Source organism: Rhododendron vialii, chromosome 5a (genome assembly GCF_030253575.1).
Source record: "Rhododendron vialii isolate Sample 1 chromosome 5a, ASM3025357v1".
NCBI lineage: Eukaryota > Viridiplantae > Streptophyta > Magnoliopsida > Ericales > Ericaceae > Rhododendron > Rhododendron vialii.
Window position 1 is genome coordinate 29,758,257 of NC_080561.1, and position 18,458 is coordinate 29,776,714.

Consider the following 18,458-nt stretch of genomic DNA (forward strand, 5'->3'; position numbering starts at 1 on the left):
GTGAGTCTGTTGGCAGAGGAAGGGGGACTATTGGTAAAAGAAGAGGAAGGGCAAGAGTAATTGGCAAAGGAAGAGGAAGAGGAACTAGGACTTTGGCAGTTGACAAAGGCAATGGCAGAGGAACTGTGGCAAGTGGTTCTGTGGCAATTGGTGGAACTGTGGTAAGTGGTAAAAGGAAGGCAGTTGACCAACCACAACAGAACCAGGTGTGTATGATTGTTATGCTTCCAATTACTTTACTTAAATCTGTACAAGAGTCACCTTTAAATTACTATACTAATGCCTATGACTTATGTGGTACTTGTGTGTGTATTTTGTCAGGGTTCCATGAGATTGAAAAAAGTTGGTGAATGTTGGTTTTCCAGTCAACAATCAAGTGCTTCACCATTAAAGTTTGCACCAGGACCTTGCCTCACTAGAAATGGAAAAGTTGTGGATACTATTTCCTCTCAAGCCTTAAAATGACTTGTAAGTGACTGAAGTAGATAGACTATTTTTTTGTAATACCTTTTGAATGACCAATGTCTTTTTGTTATGCCTTTTGAATGGCTAAAGACTTTTTGTAATGCCTCAAAATCAAATACTTTATTTTGCTAATGCCTTTGTGCCTCAAAATCAAGTACTTTATTTTGGCAATGCCTTTGTGTAAGGCATAATACTTTATTCTGGTAATGCCTTTGTGGAAGGCTTTTTGTATTGCCTTTGTACAAACATTATGACTTGTGCTTTTGTAATGCCTTTGTGTAAGGCTTATTTTGGTATGGCTAGTGACTGTTTTGTAAGCCATTGATGGTAATGACATGTTTATTCTGGTAATGCCTTTGTGGAAGGCTTATTTTGTGCTGCATTTGTGCAACAATATAGGAACACATGCTGATTGAAAAACTGATAAGTGTCAAAATATACATATTTTGGCCCTCCAATTTATATTTACTAGTATTTTATATTTGTTAATTGATATTTATTATGTGTTTTTACGTTTACAGGTCGCTCGAGCTTGGTTTTCATGATTTTGGGGTAAAGATGGAAGTTAGCAAAAGTTTTGGACTGAAGTGCGAAGTGCATCGGAATTTTGGATGGTCAATTTAATATTAGACAAAATCCAAGGGACCATTATGTAATTAATGCTTCAATCCCTATAAAACCAACTTTGTTACCCTACTGACTTGGTCGGCAGCTTTTGGGAAAAAAAAGAATTTCTTACGGAAGACAGTAAACGTAGAACAGGGCTGCCGAGGTTTTTTTGGTTTTCTAATTTTGTTCTTTTGAAGTTTTGTCCAATTACTCGCACTTTGATAACTCGTTTTAATTTTTGTTCTTAATTAAAGTTGTTCATTGATATTCAATTAGTTGTTATCTCTCGTTTATTTTCTTTCTCCAGTATTAGAAGCATGATTCAGATTAGGGTTTCTTTTGCTTCTCGTTTAATAATGAGTGAGTAGTTGTATAGGTAGGGTTGCGGGGTGATTAGCACACCGTAGCCAGTCCAGGTACTGCTTCTATTTTCAAACAATGAAAAAGATAATTTTAGATTGGAAAAATACTTCCCGCAGATAAACCCGGGCATTGTCGGAGCCCGTGTGAACAGAGAAATGGGGGTCCAAGACTTATTCTCCGCTGTGCATGGGTATACGGCGACCCTAAGGTTTCGCATCTTGCAGGGTATCTTTTCAACCCAAAATTGAACGTTTTTAAGAACACCAAATGGAGCATGTTGATCTGGACTGGTTACGAGTGCTACGAACCCTACGACCATACCTTCTTTTAATTATCTAAAAAGTTCAATTATTTCGTAAGTTTAGTTAATCTCAGCATCAAACTACAAGGGGTGGCTACCTAAGAGCCCGTTTAAATAATAACTACCCAAGTTTTTGTTCATCACACATTACCGTCCTTAGTGGATTCGACTCCGGTCTTACTGAATATTGTGCTGCATCGGTTTCCGTCCTACGCTTGGGGCAACCCATTATTTTAGGATTAGGAAATCGCCAAGCAAAAACAAACTACATATTTCATTGCATTGCATTAGTGTACAAAAGTACAATGCATTACCAAAAGTACAATGCATTACAAAAATTCATGGCAGGTACAACATCCTCTTAGAGGTGGATTTCCAATTAGCCAGCCAAACTACCAAGAGTAAGCCTATGACTACCATACAAAATACATTGTATTTCCACATCATTTCATTTGTCTTCTTCAATTCATGGTTCATTATCCACAAATTGTATATCTTCTTCATCATTTTTTCCTTGTCCATTTCTGAAAATTCATTGAACCTCTTCAGATCCTCCTCCTTCCCTTGCTGGTCTTTGACCTTGTTTTGTAGTTTTCTACCATACTCTAGTCCTTTAGGACAAGTAGGATGATCAACCCATATGAAAAAATTGCATACATTCTTCTCCTACAAACCCATTATAAAACTAGAAATTAGGGCAAAGATTTCAGAAAAAAATGAAATTAGGGTAACAAATTCATATATATTTTTTGATTATTGTATGCATTAACCCAACTTGTAGTTCACACAGCCTAAGAATCTTCTTTCGGGGTTGGCATTTGTTTTTGAAGTCCTCGATGGGGCTTTTTCTCCACAACCGCAATAAGCATCATCCTAGTTCTGGGTTTGGCTGTAGCTGTGGTTGTTGGTATTGTTGCTATGGCGGCTGTTGTTGCTGCTATTGACAGATGCCATTGTTGGAGAGAGAGAGAGAGGGAGAGAGAGAAAGGATCATTGGGTTTTTCTGAGGAACAAGATGGATATAGTACTGAAGAAGGGCATTTATGTCCAAAAAAGGCTCATGTGACTGACATGTGGTCATCCAACTAACGATTCTGGGACGGAAGAGTGTCACATGGGTAACGGGAGTAGTTGAGGGGTCTCCATGGGTGCTTTTAAATATGAGAGGGTGTTCACGAGAAAGAGTGATAGTTGAGGGAGTGTTTATGTACTTTCATCCCCGAACAACTCATATTGACAAAGTGAAAAAAATACTACAGTATATCCCGGTGAAAAAATATGGATAATCTATTTTATTTCACGACCGTGACTACTCTAGATGCAAGAAATCTCATCTAGTAAAAGAAATGAAAAGACATTTGCGTCGGAGTGCACGTATTGCTTTTAAAATTTTATTAGCATTTGAAACTCAAGTGTCAAAAATCGAATTGTAGACCATACAAACCGAATTGAAGGTGTAATTTCCTTTTTGTTAGAAGTGTCATATACAGTTTATTATTGAGTTAGGCTGCGTTCTCATAAACTTAACTTAAATCTGAAAGTTTTATTTTTATTTAAATTTTTTTTCACATTTGTTAGTTTTGTGTTAAACTTTTGTTGGTTATTGAGACTGCGTTTTTATGAACTTAACTTAAATCTGAAAATTTTATCCTTATTTGAAATTTTTTTTTTGCATTTGTTAGTTGTGCACCAAATTTTTGTGGGTTATTGATTCGTCTCGACGAATCGGAAATGTAATTTTTTTTTTACTTTTACCCTAGTAATTTGAGAAATAACCACTTTTTAGCACAAAAAGTGACTTTTTTTTTTGCTAAAAAGTAGTTATTTCTCAAAGTACTTGGGTAAAAGTAAAAAAAAATTACTTTTCCGATTCCTCTCGCCTAGACAAATCAATAACCCACAAATGCTTGGCGCAAAACTAACAAATGCAAAAAAATTCAATAAGGACAAAATTTTTAAATTTAAGTTAAGTTTAAGTAAAGTTCATAAGAACGCAACCTGATTCGTCTTGATGGGAGGAATCGAAAAAGTAAAATTTACGCAAGTATTTTGAGAAATAACTATTTTTTAAGCAAAAAATTGAACAAGGGCAAAAAAATGAAAAAGTCTAAAAATCTTATTGAAACTTAGTCTAACAGAAGAGAAGAAGTTTCTGGTCGGATATGTGTGCAAGAAGCACCGAGACTTAAACGTCTCGGTCAAACTCATAAATTAATTGAAGCACATCTTGGATATTTTTAGATTATTTAGCGTCTTAAGCACTGTCATGTAATATCTCACGCGTCTTAAAAAACCACATGCGTTGATGTAGATTATTCTCCATGGGTGTCACAAATCTCTATGCGTTTTCTATAACTTGGGATCTAGGCAAAGTCGTCAAAACTTCTTGGAAATTCTATATCATCTAATTAAAAGTATTCATTGACCCAGGTCGTTGAAAAGCATAAGACAAAAAAAGTACTCGTACAAAACGAGGGAAAGTTGTTGAAATTATTCATTGACGACTCAAATATTGACTTCATATACTATGTCTTCTCCGATTAATGTTTAAATTGGAGAGAGAGAGAGAGAGAGAGAGAGAGAGAGAGAGAGAGAGAGGAATTAGCGACAAAAGGGGCTTAGGAATGCATGCAAACGTAAGACGAGTGACGGACCCAGTGGACAGTCAATACGTTAACTTGATTCTTGTAGAGGTGCGTTTGGAACTGTTGAGATTAAAGACACATGCAAATTAAGAGAAATTTTAATTCAAGCAGTTGTATCCTTTCTTTGATTTTTCAATTAAAAGTGCAAAGTTCTTGGGAGTTCATTGGGGAGTTCATACTTAGGTGGAGTGCATCTGATCGTCTGGGTATTTGGTGTCTTTTGTCCTTAATTTTGCACTTTTTCTTGTTTGAGACTCCTAATTAGATATTAGGCAGTTTAAAAGTGTTGCTATTACGCCAGGTTATGTCTGGGTTAGAACGAAAAACATCGATTGCCTTGTGATTTACTTGTTTTCTATTTGTTAGACGATTAGTTTGGCTTTGTTCAAGTTCTTTGTAATGATCTCTGTTTTGTAAGTGCCGTTGGGCGTTTATCAATACAATCTTCTCACTTTTGACAAAAAAAAAAAAAAAAAAAACTACAAACGAGCGGAGAAAAGGAAAATGCGAAATAATTTTTTCCTTGGTTGTTTTTTAAAGACAAACTATGAAAATACTTAAAAATCTGGAATTAAAAATCCAAGGAGAGAGACTCATTATCACACGGTTTTAATATTCAATTTATAGGGTACATATATACCTTAAACACCTAAATATGGGAAGGGTATTGTAAATCTCTTCTGCGCCATTTTCCTCCGCTTTGTATGGCCTAGACAAACAAAATATCTCATATTTATCTTAGTCTCTAATGCATGCATGTGCAAAACCCAGAATTATGCTTTTTGGTTAGCAACTTTGGGTATATATGATGAGTACTGTAGATTGTATAATATTCTTGTACCAAAATAAGTCCTTTCACTTAAAAACCAACGGGCATGACTTACTATGCGGAGGCACCATATATGTGATTATTAATGTTAGTGATTGATAACGATTAAGTACACTTATTATAGTTCTTATAAATTACAAGACCTGCTCGTTTTGAAAATTAAGCTTGTTTTAATCTCTAACGACGAGCATGGTACTCGTGCTCTGCACGAGGCAGCCCACCTAGTAACACATAAGGAAGAGTTTTTGACTTAATAGACTCACAAAATCACTTTTGGAGGCTTCCTACGGTTGTTATTGATTGGATTTTACACCAATGCTAGGATGAGTTCTCTATTTCTACCCTTTCCCCCTGAAAAATGTCAAGCCTGACCCATCACCCGTTCAGACGTGTTTTGTGTTAATGGACCCGATTTTGGGAATCCTTCACGCTCATACCAAATGTTGGTGGGAGAAAAATTAGAATTTCACACAAATTTAAACACTCTTTATATATAAAATTACAAACAATACAAATCACTCAACCCTCAAACACTCACACACATGACACAGACCCCTCTCTCTCGCTCCCAAAACCTTTACAACACTAATTCAATACCAATATAACCATTAATCAAACACATTCATAACATCTGATCACCCACTAACTCGTAAGCACCTCACTCATTTCTTATCTGTCTTCTCTCATCACTACCACAATCAATCTTATATTTCCTACAAATGCAAATCATGTTAATAAAAGGGCTGATCACTTCGCTTGCCAAAAATTCCAGGACCATACGTCGACGATATGAGATCCACAAGGAGGGGAAATTGGAGTGACACGAAAGACGTGACTGGTAAACTGGCTAATGCGGCCACCGGAATAAGTATCCACAACTTATCATGCCCAAATGCAAGATAGAGTGTGGCACTAAAGGCCACAATCATGGTTGTTATGGATAAGAACAAAGTAAACAGACCAATTATCAATCTCTTGGGAAGAACATGGAGAAAATCTGATTCAGCATAGCGAGAAGTAAGGATGGACAAGAACATCAACAGAGAAGTGGTGGACGTGAAGAGAGAGATTGCATCTGAAACCGCAAAGGCAATGAATGCTGTCTTTTTAGAGAAAATGGAGAGCCCGGTGTCATAGTTGCCGCCGGGAACAGTGATTGCGGCTGCAAACACAATAGTGACGATGAGTGCTGCCGCAATTGTGCATGAGTTTGCAGTGTCTTTCATCCATTTCTGTCCTGCCACTATTAAATCCCTGTGCTCTCTAGTGAAGACCATTGCAGCTGTTTCTTCAGCATTGTTTCGCACCTCTATGTAATTAGGCGGTAGTAGTTTTTTCACTTCCTACATGATAGCACATAAACTACAAAGTAATACAAACATATATGAATGACTAATCCATCAAAGAAAGAACATATAGACATATTAAAACTTTAATTACACAACCCATTTGGGTATCACCTGTACTTAAGTATATACATATATAGGTGTGTACGGTATACAGTCTGGATTAAGTTAGGATCTCCCCTTTTCCGATCAAATTTTGATGATCTGAGCAACTCAATGTGTTCAGAACGTGATTTTCAGGGTACTCGTTTGAAATTGGAAAAAAAAATGACCAGGAAGGGCTTGAGTTGAACAGTTTTTTATTGAACCGTTCAATAAAAAATTATTGGGATGAAGCCTTTCCGGTCATTTTTTTTTTTGCCAATTTCTCGCGGTACCCTTAAAATCACGTTCTGATCACATTGAGCGGCTCGGATCATCAAAATTTGATCAGAAAAGGGAAGGTCCTGACCGTAAGAGGTCATTACTTGAACTGGATTGTAGGCACATATATATGTATGTAAATGTATGGATGTATAAGAGTTATAGTTAAAATTGTTGGGCTTGGACCCGGAGTGCCTTCGTTGGTAACTTGGTAACATAATGTCCTTTTTTGCGACCGCACTAAAAATAGACTTGCAATTGCAATGTTGAATGCCATAAAATACTTGATTCATAATAGATTTGACCAACTGCCTATCTCATCTCCTCTACATTATTGGTAGTTAGAGTCTGTAACTTGCATGTTTTAGTCATCTTCCCCCTTAAATGATCGGAGATACCGCCGATATTCATGTACTAGTCAGATCATACTATTCAACTGATGTGGGATTAGGTTCGAAAAGGACTATTCACGTGGATGGTAATAGCAGATGCATATCACAATGATTACCATCAAACAATCTGCAATTTTGGCTCAAGGGAGCGTCAATCAAATCAACGATGAAAGAGTCTAGCCCAAAACCTTTTCCAACCTAGCTCTGTTATCAAAATAAACAAAACATCTAAGCCAAATGCGATTGACAAAAATGAAAGGAAGACTGTCTAACATCAAATACTAGTTTTACTCGTGTTGTTTAGCTAAGCAGGACGAGCAATTTCTTAGAATGCTCCATTGATACGACATGCTATTTTTTCCATTCATTCCTCTTCAGGATCAGTCGTGATGGTCTCAATTCGTACACGCACAGCTCTACAGACACACACATGTATGTATGTTTGGCTCATAACGGTTACGCATGCATGCATGTTGAAAGGATTAAAGGAATATTATTTTGTAAACACTCCTTAGAAAGTAAGATGCCGCACCTCAAACCATTGTAACTCACGTTGCATCCGCAAAGCTGCACCAGGAACAAGATCGAGTTTTCTTCGAGGTGCCAATATTCCGGCTAAGTGCAAAATAGTGTCCTCATGATTGTCTCATAAACTTTGTAACCCATTTTTTTTGATCAGTCATTTGATATAAGAGGTTGAACACATTTTCATGGCGATCTAAAACTTCTCGTTGAAATAAGTTATGATTGTTATTGTCCCTCGTCCAAATTAACTCGGGATATGAATCCACGATCTCTTCTATAACCTCGTGAATCCCTAACCTTGTTGCAAGAATAACTGCATCTTCGGCAAATTTGTAAGCGTTAGGGTCATTTGAAGATCTAATTTCCTCGCATACACATTTGAGTAGTGTAAGTGCTTCAAGATGCATTTGTTTTTGCTCTTGGATGTGTTTGACTGGAGGCACTGCAATTGAGAAAAGCCATAGATGTGATAATTCTTGAATGAGTTATAGTTTAAACACAAAAACAAATAAGGATTAACTGCTTAATAGTTGTGTGTTAAATTAATTGGCACTACTTGCATTACCCATAAATTTAAACACTTTCCAGAGCATGATCTGCAATTGTTGGCTTCCTGTACATCCAAAAGTTACGTCGTTTAATTGAAATAAACATAAAGAAGATGCTAGTGCGAAAGACATCCGAAATAAATTGAATACTCAACAGATAAGAGAAAAGAAAGCATAACACCCGACTCATTGTGGGAGTCTACATATACTATGCCAAAAATAGCCTTTATTGGCGGTTTTTTTTTTTTACCTGTGATAATAAATCCGTCGGTAAAGGGCGCAATTACCAGGGATAAAGACAAACCACCGTACAATAAAATCGCCGGTAATGGTGACTATTAACGACAACAATATGAAACCACAGGTAAAAGTACTATGTACAGCTGTAAGCCAAAAACCGTGGTAATAATGTTGTTGTATAGTAGAAATATTATAATTTTCGTAATAAACACATATTTTTGTGTAGCTGAGTGGTTAAGTGCTTGGGTACTATCCAAAGGGTTGTGGGTTCAAATCTCATTTAACTTTTTTTTTGGAAAAACCTTTAGCGGCAATGGTAAGACTGCAGTTAATAGTATGGAGCTTTTACCGATGGTCATTTATTGTTGTTTCGTTAAAAAACGGCTAAGTATTGGGAGCTGGGATTGGATCACGAAATTGGCCAGGCAGCCCTGAGTTGGCTCGGGCAAAACGGAGGCAGATCGACTTGAGTTGGCTCAGGCAAAACGGTTATTGACGGTTAACAGCATTCTGCACATGTTGCTGGAAGCATGGGACAGGTGTCCAAGGTAGAAACGGGTTGCACATGTTGCTGGCAGCATGGGACATGTGTCCAAGGTAGAAATGGACAGTTATCGGCAGTTATCTCCAGGCAGTTTCATATTTCAGTGTGCTGGCAGATTTTGGCAAAGCCAACACAACCCTAGGGCAGTTGGTGGTGTCAACTGCAAGATCATGGGTTGGCCCACGATCTCATGTACTTAGTGGCCACGTTTTTATGAATGTAAGCCTATATAGGCAAGACATTTTAGTAGCCTAAGGCAGAGGGATGTTCTGTCTAGACTCTTGAGTGTATTCTTTTGTAAGTCGGTGCTTAATAAAGGTTGGGAGGATTACCGTAACTCTTATGTGTGTTCTAGAGTAACAACTGACTCGTTTTACTCAATAAAATAGCACAAGATTTATGGAATTGTTGCATTTCATTTGATATCAAATAGAAGTAATGCTATCATTTATTCAAGTTTGGCTAAAATAAATAGAAGGATATGTAAATGACAACCGGAAATGGAGAAGTCCTTCAAAATTTGAGCCCAAATACTCCAATTGTACTTCTGCCCAATCAATGCTTGAGATCTTCTGTTGCTAACAGCTGGATTCTCAAGGTCGCCTCTACTGGGGGGATATTTGATGGGGTTCATCTCCAATTTCACGGGAACATCTTCCAAGGGAAAAACATTTGTAAATATAAGCTATTATTAAAAAAAGAGAGAGTTGGGATTACTAGAAACTTACAACAATAGATAACGCGTTGCCAAAAGTTCAGGTGACTACCACTGGGGAATGCGGATCCCTTTCTAGCTATGCATTGCAAGAAACACTCATTGTGGTCGTCTTTTGATTTAGCTAATTGGGGATAATGTTGCACCAGATTGAGGGCTACATCTGTTTGGTCACGGACAAAAAGATACAATAAGTGAAAATAAAAACACAGTAGACAAGTAGGAGTATTTCTCATTTATACTTGTTATAGATTAATTTTAAGTATGTACTTGTCATTCTCGTGATTTTTTATTTAGCATGGGCGACTTACCATAGAATCCGGAGGAGATTGCCAAATTGACAAGCCGAACAACATTTTTATTTGAGAAGGGCCTAGACACGTGATCATCCTTGGTAACGGTCAATAAGAACAAAAGGGTGTCTTTACATGCATATAGAGCAGCACAATGGAGCGGTAATAGGTCAAGATAGCCGTGAATGTAGAGTAAATCGGGATTTTTTTGCACCAACACAACAGCGGCCCTCATATTGCCAACCACAGCAGCCACATGAAGGGCGGTATAACCAACACTGTCACGCAATGTCAAGGCCTCCATTGGCATCAACTCCACCAACTTCTCCATAAAATGTATAGCCCTTTCTCCAGTCCCGACTGCTATGTGGAGCGCTGTCTCAGAAAAGCTAGTGATTGGGGCTGTGATCGCATTTGCATCTTGGTCAAAGAATCTTTTTGCTGCATCCCAGTCGCCTCTGAGTGCAGTTTTATTTAGTGGTATGTATCTCCAGTATTCATTCTTCACACCCTCCAAGTTGTTGTTTTGATCTGCAATAAGTCGAATAATATTGGATATCTAACAATGACAAAAACATCCATCACTACTACTAGCTAGTCGTTAATTAGTTTCTGATCCTGTGTGAATGACGCAACATTGATTTCTCCAAATTATTTATTTTTCAGCAAAGCTACATATCCACAACCCAAGGATTTAAATATCTAGTCACGGTACAAAAATTGTAGCGACAATATTAGGAGAATTGAACGATATGTTAACTCAGTTTTGACGAGAAAATAATATTTTTAAAAGTTCCTAATTAACACACCCTTAACGATCAACTATCGACTATAACGGCCATGAACCTGTACAGTAGAAACTTATGTCCAATTTCGTAACGATGAGAAATATGCAATTCTGGTCGGGATTTTAAGTTGGTCGTGTACAAGTACTCAGGTGTTGAGAGGTTTTAGGTTTGAGTTGATGGAACAATAACCAAATCTCTTGTGGTAATGTACTTAATTAACCACCATACAACTTCGTCTTGTCTGGCAGGAAAAAAAAGAGATAAAACTTGCAATGTTTAAAAACCAAATCCAAACAAAGACTATATAGATATTTGAAAATAATTGTGGTTGTTTGTTCTCAAAATTTCCAAAAGCTCATTAAAATGATCAATACATCACTAAAATAGAACGTGATGTTGAAAATAGGTGAATTGAAAATTGACTCCAAAATTATACCATTTGATTTGGTTGTAATTTATTTGTCCTGCGATGGATAAATAAATATAGAGTAATAGAAATTGTTTGGTTTCCGCCGAAACAGGCCATGCGTGGCAGTGGGGGTTCATAAAATTCCAAAGCTTAAAGTTTAGTGGGAACTTGTAATTAATTTAATTAGTTACTTCATCCTTTAAAAGCTTTTTGAATTGATTTTAGTGTTGGTTCATAAACCAACATGTGGCAAGCTACACCAATGGGTGCCAATGCTTCATTTACCTTGGCAACATGAAGTGTCTCTTCATTTGGAACGTGGGAATTTAATTAAGTGTTGGTTCGGCCAAGATGATTTCGGACAATGGTGTCTCTTCGGCTGATACCATTCTGAACATTTGCGTCTTTTTCCTTGCACTATTTTGAATAGTCATCGTCCCTCCTCGTTGGGATGCCTACTTCTCTATAAATAGGACCCATCTCCTCCCATTTTAGTTATGAAATTTTTTGCACTTATAGCATACATATTCTGAGAGAATTCTGCACAGTTTTTTGGTTCGCCCGCTGAACAGATTGGAGTGTAACTTCCGTTCTTCGAAAATCGGGTAATCCTGGGAGGCAAACGTTTAAGAGACCTGTGGGCTACCCGCCCGGAAGGCTTCGGTTTTGAAAAATAGAAAGAGTCACCACCCGGATTTGAGATTTGCCACCTGAGAAAACGTTTTGGTTGAAAATGATTCCAGAGATTGTTTTGGGTTTGGAAGCCATGTTACGAGAGGGGAAGGGTTTTACGGCACCTCTCTCGCTTGACACAGGGTCAATCTCTACTCAATGTTTGTGGGGTTTATCGAAAACATTTTGTTTCATAAAAGCAGCTAGTAGGTATCCACAGGTATATTAAATAAAGGGTACATGCATGTGCCAGTGTACATATATGATAATGAAATGAAGCAAAGTGAAAAATGACAGAAAATCAACTACTGTCACTGGAACCACTCTTGAGCGCTCGGGACTGCACTCCTGAGCGCTTAGGAGCTCTGCTGAGCCACCCTGCAAACCTTGGTTAGAACAGATGCAATATGAAACTTAAAACAGAAACACATAACTACTAATATGCACCAGTGCTCAGTAAAGGGCTTAAACAGTTAAGAACTGGTCCTAATCATCTGAGCATTTCTTCCTTGCAACTGAAAATAAAACTAATTGGGCTCTGGAAGGACCAGTGCGCACCTAGTATTTACTGAAATACAGCAAAAGCAATATTTAGTGACAAAACAAGATTTTGATGACAGCAGCACTCTTGAGCGCTCAAGAATGGTCCTAAGCACTCGGGAGTGAACACAGTGCCTAGAAAAAGTTTTATTTCTTTGTGCTCTTCTTGCTCTTCTTGCTTAAACTAAGATCAAATGAGCTCACAACCAGTATGAGAAACTGGTATGGGCCCTTGATTCCCCTCAGAAGTTTGAAAATAATAGATTTTGAAGTATAAAGTGAGCTTTTACACCTTTGCTTGACTTGAACTTGGCTCCTTGGACTGATTTGGATGCTTGAAAATGGGTAGAAAACAGTAGAAAAATGGAGTTCTAGACAGACTAGAGATTTGAACAACCTTTGAGATCTTTTGAGTACGTGGAGATTGTTTGAAATTTTTCTTAGAAAACACAAGTTTTGGAAAACATTTGAGGGAGGTTTAGAGACTGAAACTTTCAGAAACTAGCAGAGGGAGAGAGTGATTTTTCGTGTCCCTTTGAAAGGTAGAACATGGGTGTATTTATAGGGGAGGTTTGAAATTTGAAAATAAAATGGGAAAATAGTTTTGGGGGAAAAAAGGCATGATGACATTCCTGCTAGTCTTTTGAGACGTGCAGGCTTAAATTGCAAGTTGAATGAACAGAAAACTCTAAAAAGGCCATGGTCAAAGGTCAAGTTCATCATCCATTTGCTTGTCAGAGTTACCGAGCGTTCAAGAGTGGAGTCCTAAGCGCTCACGAGTGCCACTCCTGAGCGTTCAAGAGTGGTACTCCCGAGCGTTCAAGAGTGGCTGCCCAACTTCAGAGGGCCGCCACGGACACTCCCGAACTCGGATTTAGGTGTTTCTTGAAGTGTTGGAAAGCTAGATGAGTCCTCTTTCTAACCTAGTTGGTTTCATTCAAAGATATTTTATACATTAAAATGTGTGACCATTTTACCCTCAGGGTGTTGAGAAAAAAAATGCGTTTTAGTTTTGAAAAAGACCAAGAAGCATTGTTCAAGCTTTAGCCGAATCCTATTTTGATTCCGTTTCATCATCGGGAAGCCTTGAGGGCACAAATTAAGGATAATTAATATGTTCAGATTGGGTGTTCTACAAGACCTAAGAGCACCAGCATGGGGGACGAATTTGCTTTGAGGATATATTATTAGTCATAAAAATACTAGCCTCGATTGCCAATTTTCGAACGCCTGCAATTGGTCCAGTAAATTTCTAATATGATTTACTTTTTGGTGTGTAGCAATTTTTCAACGAATCCCAGTTCCAACATGTGATTCCATTCCCATTTGAAATGGAATCTATAAGCTCTGTTTCTCTGATTCCCTATACTTCATCTGGAAACAAACAAGTAACAATATGTGAATTCAGTAGAAACTTTAGATTTTTTTATAAAACTTCCACTAGGTAGCTACAACATAAGCCAAAAAGGATCAGAATCAACTGATATGGACAAGATTGTCAGAAGTCGATCAAGCCTTGAATGGAATTTCGGGATAAATATATATAAAGGCAACGTACTCCACTCATGGAAGGAATCACACATCATTGTTTGTTTCCCTAATTTGAGTGACATTATTCGAAGTTATATGTCTAAATGCCAGATCATGCATGAAAGAAATAACCAGAAATTTCAAGTGGTTTTCATTAGGTGGTTTGAATAATTACCTGGTTCCATGGTGTCTGCAGCCACATTATTTTGCTTTTCGGAAGAAGAATTCCGGGACAGTTGTTGGTCCATAACTACTGCTCTCCTCTTGAGTATGATGTGAGAGAGAGAGAGAGAGAGAGAGAGAGAGAGAGAGAGAGAGAGAGGTACTCCTTAGTTCTCCTTGGAGATCTATATTCTATATATAGGGGTGTTTCCACTATTTTTTGAACGACATTTCTATTTTTATTTTATTTTATGGCTGGAGTGTTTCCACTAGTCCACAACTTTTGGGTTTTGTCTTTACTCAATTCTTTTTTTGTATTTGTTAGTTTTGCGCCGAATATTTATATATTATTGGTTTATCTCGATGAAAGGAATCAGAAAAGTAAAAGATTATGACTTTTACATAAGTATTTTTTGAAATATCCAATAAAAATGTATTTCTCAAAATACTTGTGTAAAGTCATAATTTTTTACTTGTCCGATTCTTCTCATCAAAATGAACAATTATTACATAAAAGTTTGGCACAAAACTAACAAACGAGAAAAAATTATAACTTTACATTGAAAAGTTGTAAGACATGTTTGTCTAAAGTTGTAAGATATGCAAATTCAAGCAGAACAATAGAGTACAAATTCACTATTTATTCCCGATGCTCGCCAAATCTGAAAATCCCTGTAGGTTATTTGTTTTCTGCGAAAACCCTTGCCCACATCATCATTTAATATTTATTGGCCCATGATTGCCCAAACCACTTGGGCATTAGGCGCATTGTGAGTAGAATCGCTTAACCATGCATCATAGTTGGAAAAACGAGCACCATGAAAATACATGCCACTCAGCCAAAGAAAGATGATGGAGAGTTGACCAAAATGGGCACTAAATACTTTTCACAAGATCTCCAAATCACTGGTATGGCTATCAAAATCGTGAGCATTAGCATGTAGGTTCCAGATCCAAGTGGTAGTATCCGGGTCTTTAGCTATTGTTCTTGAGAAATGGTTTGGTCTGGCCTATTCTTTTTTCTTGTTTGTTAGTTTTGCGTAAAAATATTGGTATAAAAGTTAGTGACTCAGTGCATGAAAGAAGGGAATAAGAATCTAAACAAGCAAGGAAGTACTGTGTAAAAGTCAGTTTTTTGGCAGTAAGGAATTTCTATTGGCATGGGATTCCTCCTTAATGGAAATCACTTCCAAATCAAACACCACCCTTAGTGGATTCCCATGACAATAGAAATTCCTTGCTGCCCAATATTCACGTAGGAAAATTATCCGACGTGGGTGAAGCACAACTGTAAAATATGAAGAGAAGTTAAAATATGAAGAGAAGTTTTATTGACTTCGATATATAAAACCTTATAATGAGCCCTCTATTTATATACGAGAGAGAGCCTAATTATGGAATGAAATCATACTAATTAACTATGGAAGAAAATCATCCTAATTACAATCAAATCACAATCTCAAGATCACGATTTTATTTGTTATATATATATATCTATTTATTCTAACATCCCCCCTCAAACTCAAGTAGATATACTAATTTGAGTTTGAAAAAAGTAGAAATCAGGAGCACTGAAGCCAAAAAGAAACCAGGAACAACCAAGCCAAGCCAAGAGAACCAAGAGAGCCAAAAGGACAGCCATAAGTGAGAACCAGGAGCAGCCACGCCAAGCCAAGCCAAACTCAAGTAAGTCTACCAACTTGAGTTTGAAAGAAAAGAAATGAAGAATTCATGAATCAGAAAGCCACGAGTGCTAGTGGTGAAGAGGCACGGTGGGTGAAGTAAACTATGAGTGCTTGGCGGATGACAGTAAGGCTTAGGCCGCCCGCCAGGAGCAAAAATTCCATAGGGCCTAAATCTTATAGCTCTGATACCATGTGAAATATGAAGAGAATTTTATTGAATTTGATATATAAAACCTTACAATGAGCCATCTATTTATATAGGAGAGGGAGCCTAATTATGGAACGAAATCATACAAATTAACTATGGAAGAAAATTATCCTAATTACAATCAAATCACAATCTCAAGATCACGATTTTATTTATTATATATCTATTTATTATAACAACAACAATTATGCTTATCTTGATGCTTCTCCTTATGTCTCAAGAAGAAGCCCCTGATGCTTGTTATTTTGTATCTAGACTTGTTTGAAATAATAAAACCTGTGTGCTTCTTTCATAGATCGTTATTCCCTTCCTACTTTGTGTTTGTACCTACTTTGTGTTTGCATTTGTGCAAAAGAAATTACGAGGCCATCGTAAGTCAGATCATTGCTATATTTGCAAGAAAAATGGTTACTATGCAAAGCAATGTCCACAAAAGTCTACAAGAGACAAAATGGTGAACTCGCTGGCCCTTGTAGTGATGACTTTGCTCAATGACAAGGTTTGGAGGTAAAGGATCTATTGCCCCAAGGGTAGGTTTGCCAATCCCATAGGTATGAATGGAACTTGTGCATGAAATATTTAGAGAGTTAGTCCATAGTATATTCTGTGCATGAAATATTTTTGAACTTGATTACATGGTGTCAATGTAGGGATGGATGAGATCCACGAGGGTAGGGAATGCCATTTTAATTTATGGCTTAACCAGCAAGGTCATCTGCAGCCTCATGTGGCAGCGGTAGTGCAAATGGCATGTGGTTCACTAATTCTGGGCTGCCTTATTTCTAAATAGCTTGGTTTGGTTTGTGAACTGGTGCAATGGCTTAGTTCTGGAATTATATGTTATGCTTCATTTGTGGCTTGGTTTGTGTAAGAGTCTTAGTAGCATGAAGTGGGGGCGGGTGCCCGAGAGGGTTTGGGGGAGCAGAGGCACCTAGAAGCTCGATCTTAAGAAAAAGTGATATTGAAAACTTTTCCAATCTTAAAGTGTAATTATTGGAAGTTAAAGATTCTCAATTTGCAAAACTTCTTAACTAATATGATTCTCATATTCTTATTTTCAAAATAGCATAACTCCCTTAAAAGTAAGAGAATAATTGCCTTAACGGCCCGATAAGCTCCCATCTTAGTTAGGAGCAAGCCCCTGTCAAACTGCCATCTTGGTAGCACCGATTCGAGCTCCCATCTAATGATCGCACCCATTTTAGAAAGATCCTATAACTAAGGTAAGAGTTATGATGCCATCATTCATTGTTCTTGAATCTTTGTAACAATTTAAAAAATTATGAAATTTCTTTGCTGTTCAAAAAAGATGTATAAGAGTTATAATTAAAATTGTTGGGCACGTACTTGGAGTGCCTTAGTTGGTAACATAATGTCACTCTTTGCAACTGCTTTCAAAATAGACTTGTGGTTGCAATGTCGAATGACAAAATACTTAATTGATACTCCACCTAACACTAATATATTGGTCTTAGGAGAGATGTGGAAAAGCGATTCGATGAAATTTCACTGATCTATAATAGATTTGAGTCATTTGCCAACTGCCCATCTCATCTCCTCTACATTATTGCTAGTTAGAGTCTGCAAGTGGCAAGTTTCGATCATCTTCCCTATTAAATGACCGGAGATGCTGCCCATATTCATGTACGAGTCAGTTAGTCTAAGTACTATTTAATTGCCCGTCCACTACAAAATGACGTGCAATTTTGGCTGTGATGAAACAAAACAGGTCTGAAAAAGACTATTCATGTGGATCGTAATAGTAGATGCATATCACAAGGATTACCATCAAACGACTTGCAATTTTGGCTCCAGGGAGTGTCAATCAAATCAACGATGAAAGAGTCACACAGATTGAACCTTTTCAAACCTAGCTCCGTTGCTCCGTTACCAAAATAAACAAAACATCTATCCCAAATGCGATTGAAAATATGAAAGGAAGACCGTCCAACATCAAATATATACTAATTTTAGCTGTGTCGTTTAGCTAAGTGGGACAAGCTATTATCAATATGTCCATATGAGCACGGCTTGCAAACACACACACACACATGTATGTCTGGCTCATAATTGCATGTTACACATGTATGCATGTTGAAAGGAATGTGTATTTTTGTAAACAATCCTTAGAAAATTAGAAAGTAAGATGCCGCACCTGAAACCATTGTAACTCACGCTGCATCTGTAAAGCTGCATAGGAATGAGATTGAGTTTTCTTTAGGGTGCCAATCTTCCTGCTAAGTGCCAAATAGTGTCCCTACGACCTTGATACTCATGAACCCGATC

At 37.4% G+C, this 18,458-nt stretch overlaps 1 protein-coding gene across 4 annotated transcripts; it reads right to left on the reverse strand.

Moving 5' to 3' along the window:
- Positions 1-5,707: 5,707 nt before the first annotated feature.
- On the reverse strand, positions 5,708-18,454 carry LOC131327400 (ankyrin repeat-containing protein NPR4-like). Of its 4 annotated transcripts, none has more exons than XM_058360537.1 (3): positions 8,404-8,624; positions 7,846-8,280; positions 5,708-6,555 (listed from the first exon to the last, which is right to left on the reverse strand). In XM_058360537.1, exons 2-3 carry the CDS (start codon positions 7,870-7,872, stop codon positions 5,944-5,946), a joined length of 639 nt encoding a protein of 212 aa, XP_058216520.1. In that variant the 5' UTR covers positions 7,873-8,280; positions 8,404-8,624; the 3' UTR covers positions 5,708-5,943. The 4 variants fall into 4 exon arrangements, 2 of the variants coding, with proteins under 2 accessions (XP_058216520.1, XP_058216521.1); XR_009200292.1 differs by lacking the exon at positions 5,708-6,555 and adding an exon at positions 7,021-7,729 and having other exon boundaries at positions 8,404-8,982; XM_058360538.1 differs by lacking the exons at positions 7,846-8,280; positions 8,404-8,624 and adding an exon at positions 18,328-18,381.
- Positions 18,455-18,458: the final 4 nt, after the last annotated feature.

Bases quoted from the DNA above. Each gene is read 5' to 3' on its own strand.
- LOC131327400 (XM_058360538.1), bottom strand. From the start codon at position 18,354: ATGCAGCGTGAGTTACAATGGTTTCAG. The intron at 6,556-18,327 runs GTGCGGCATCTT...GCTATCATGTAG, and splicing joins GTGAGTTACAATGGTTTCAG to GAAGTGAAAAAACTACTACC.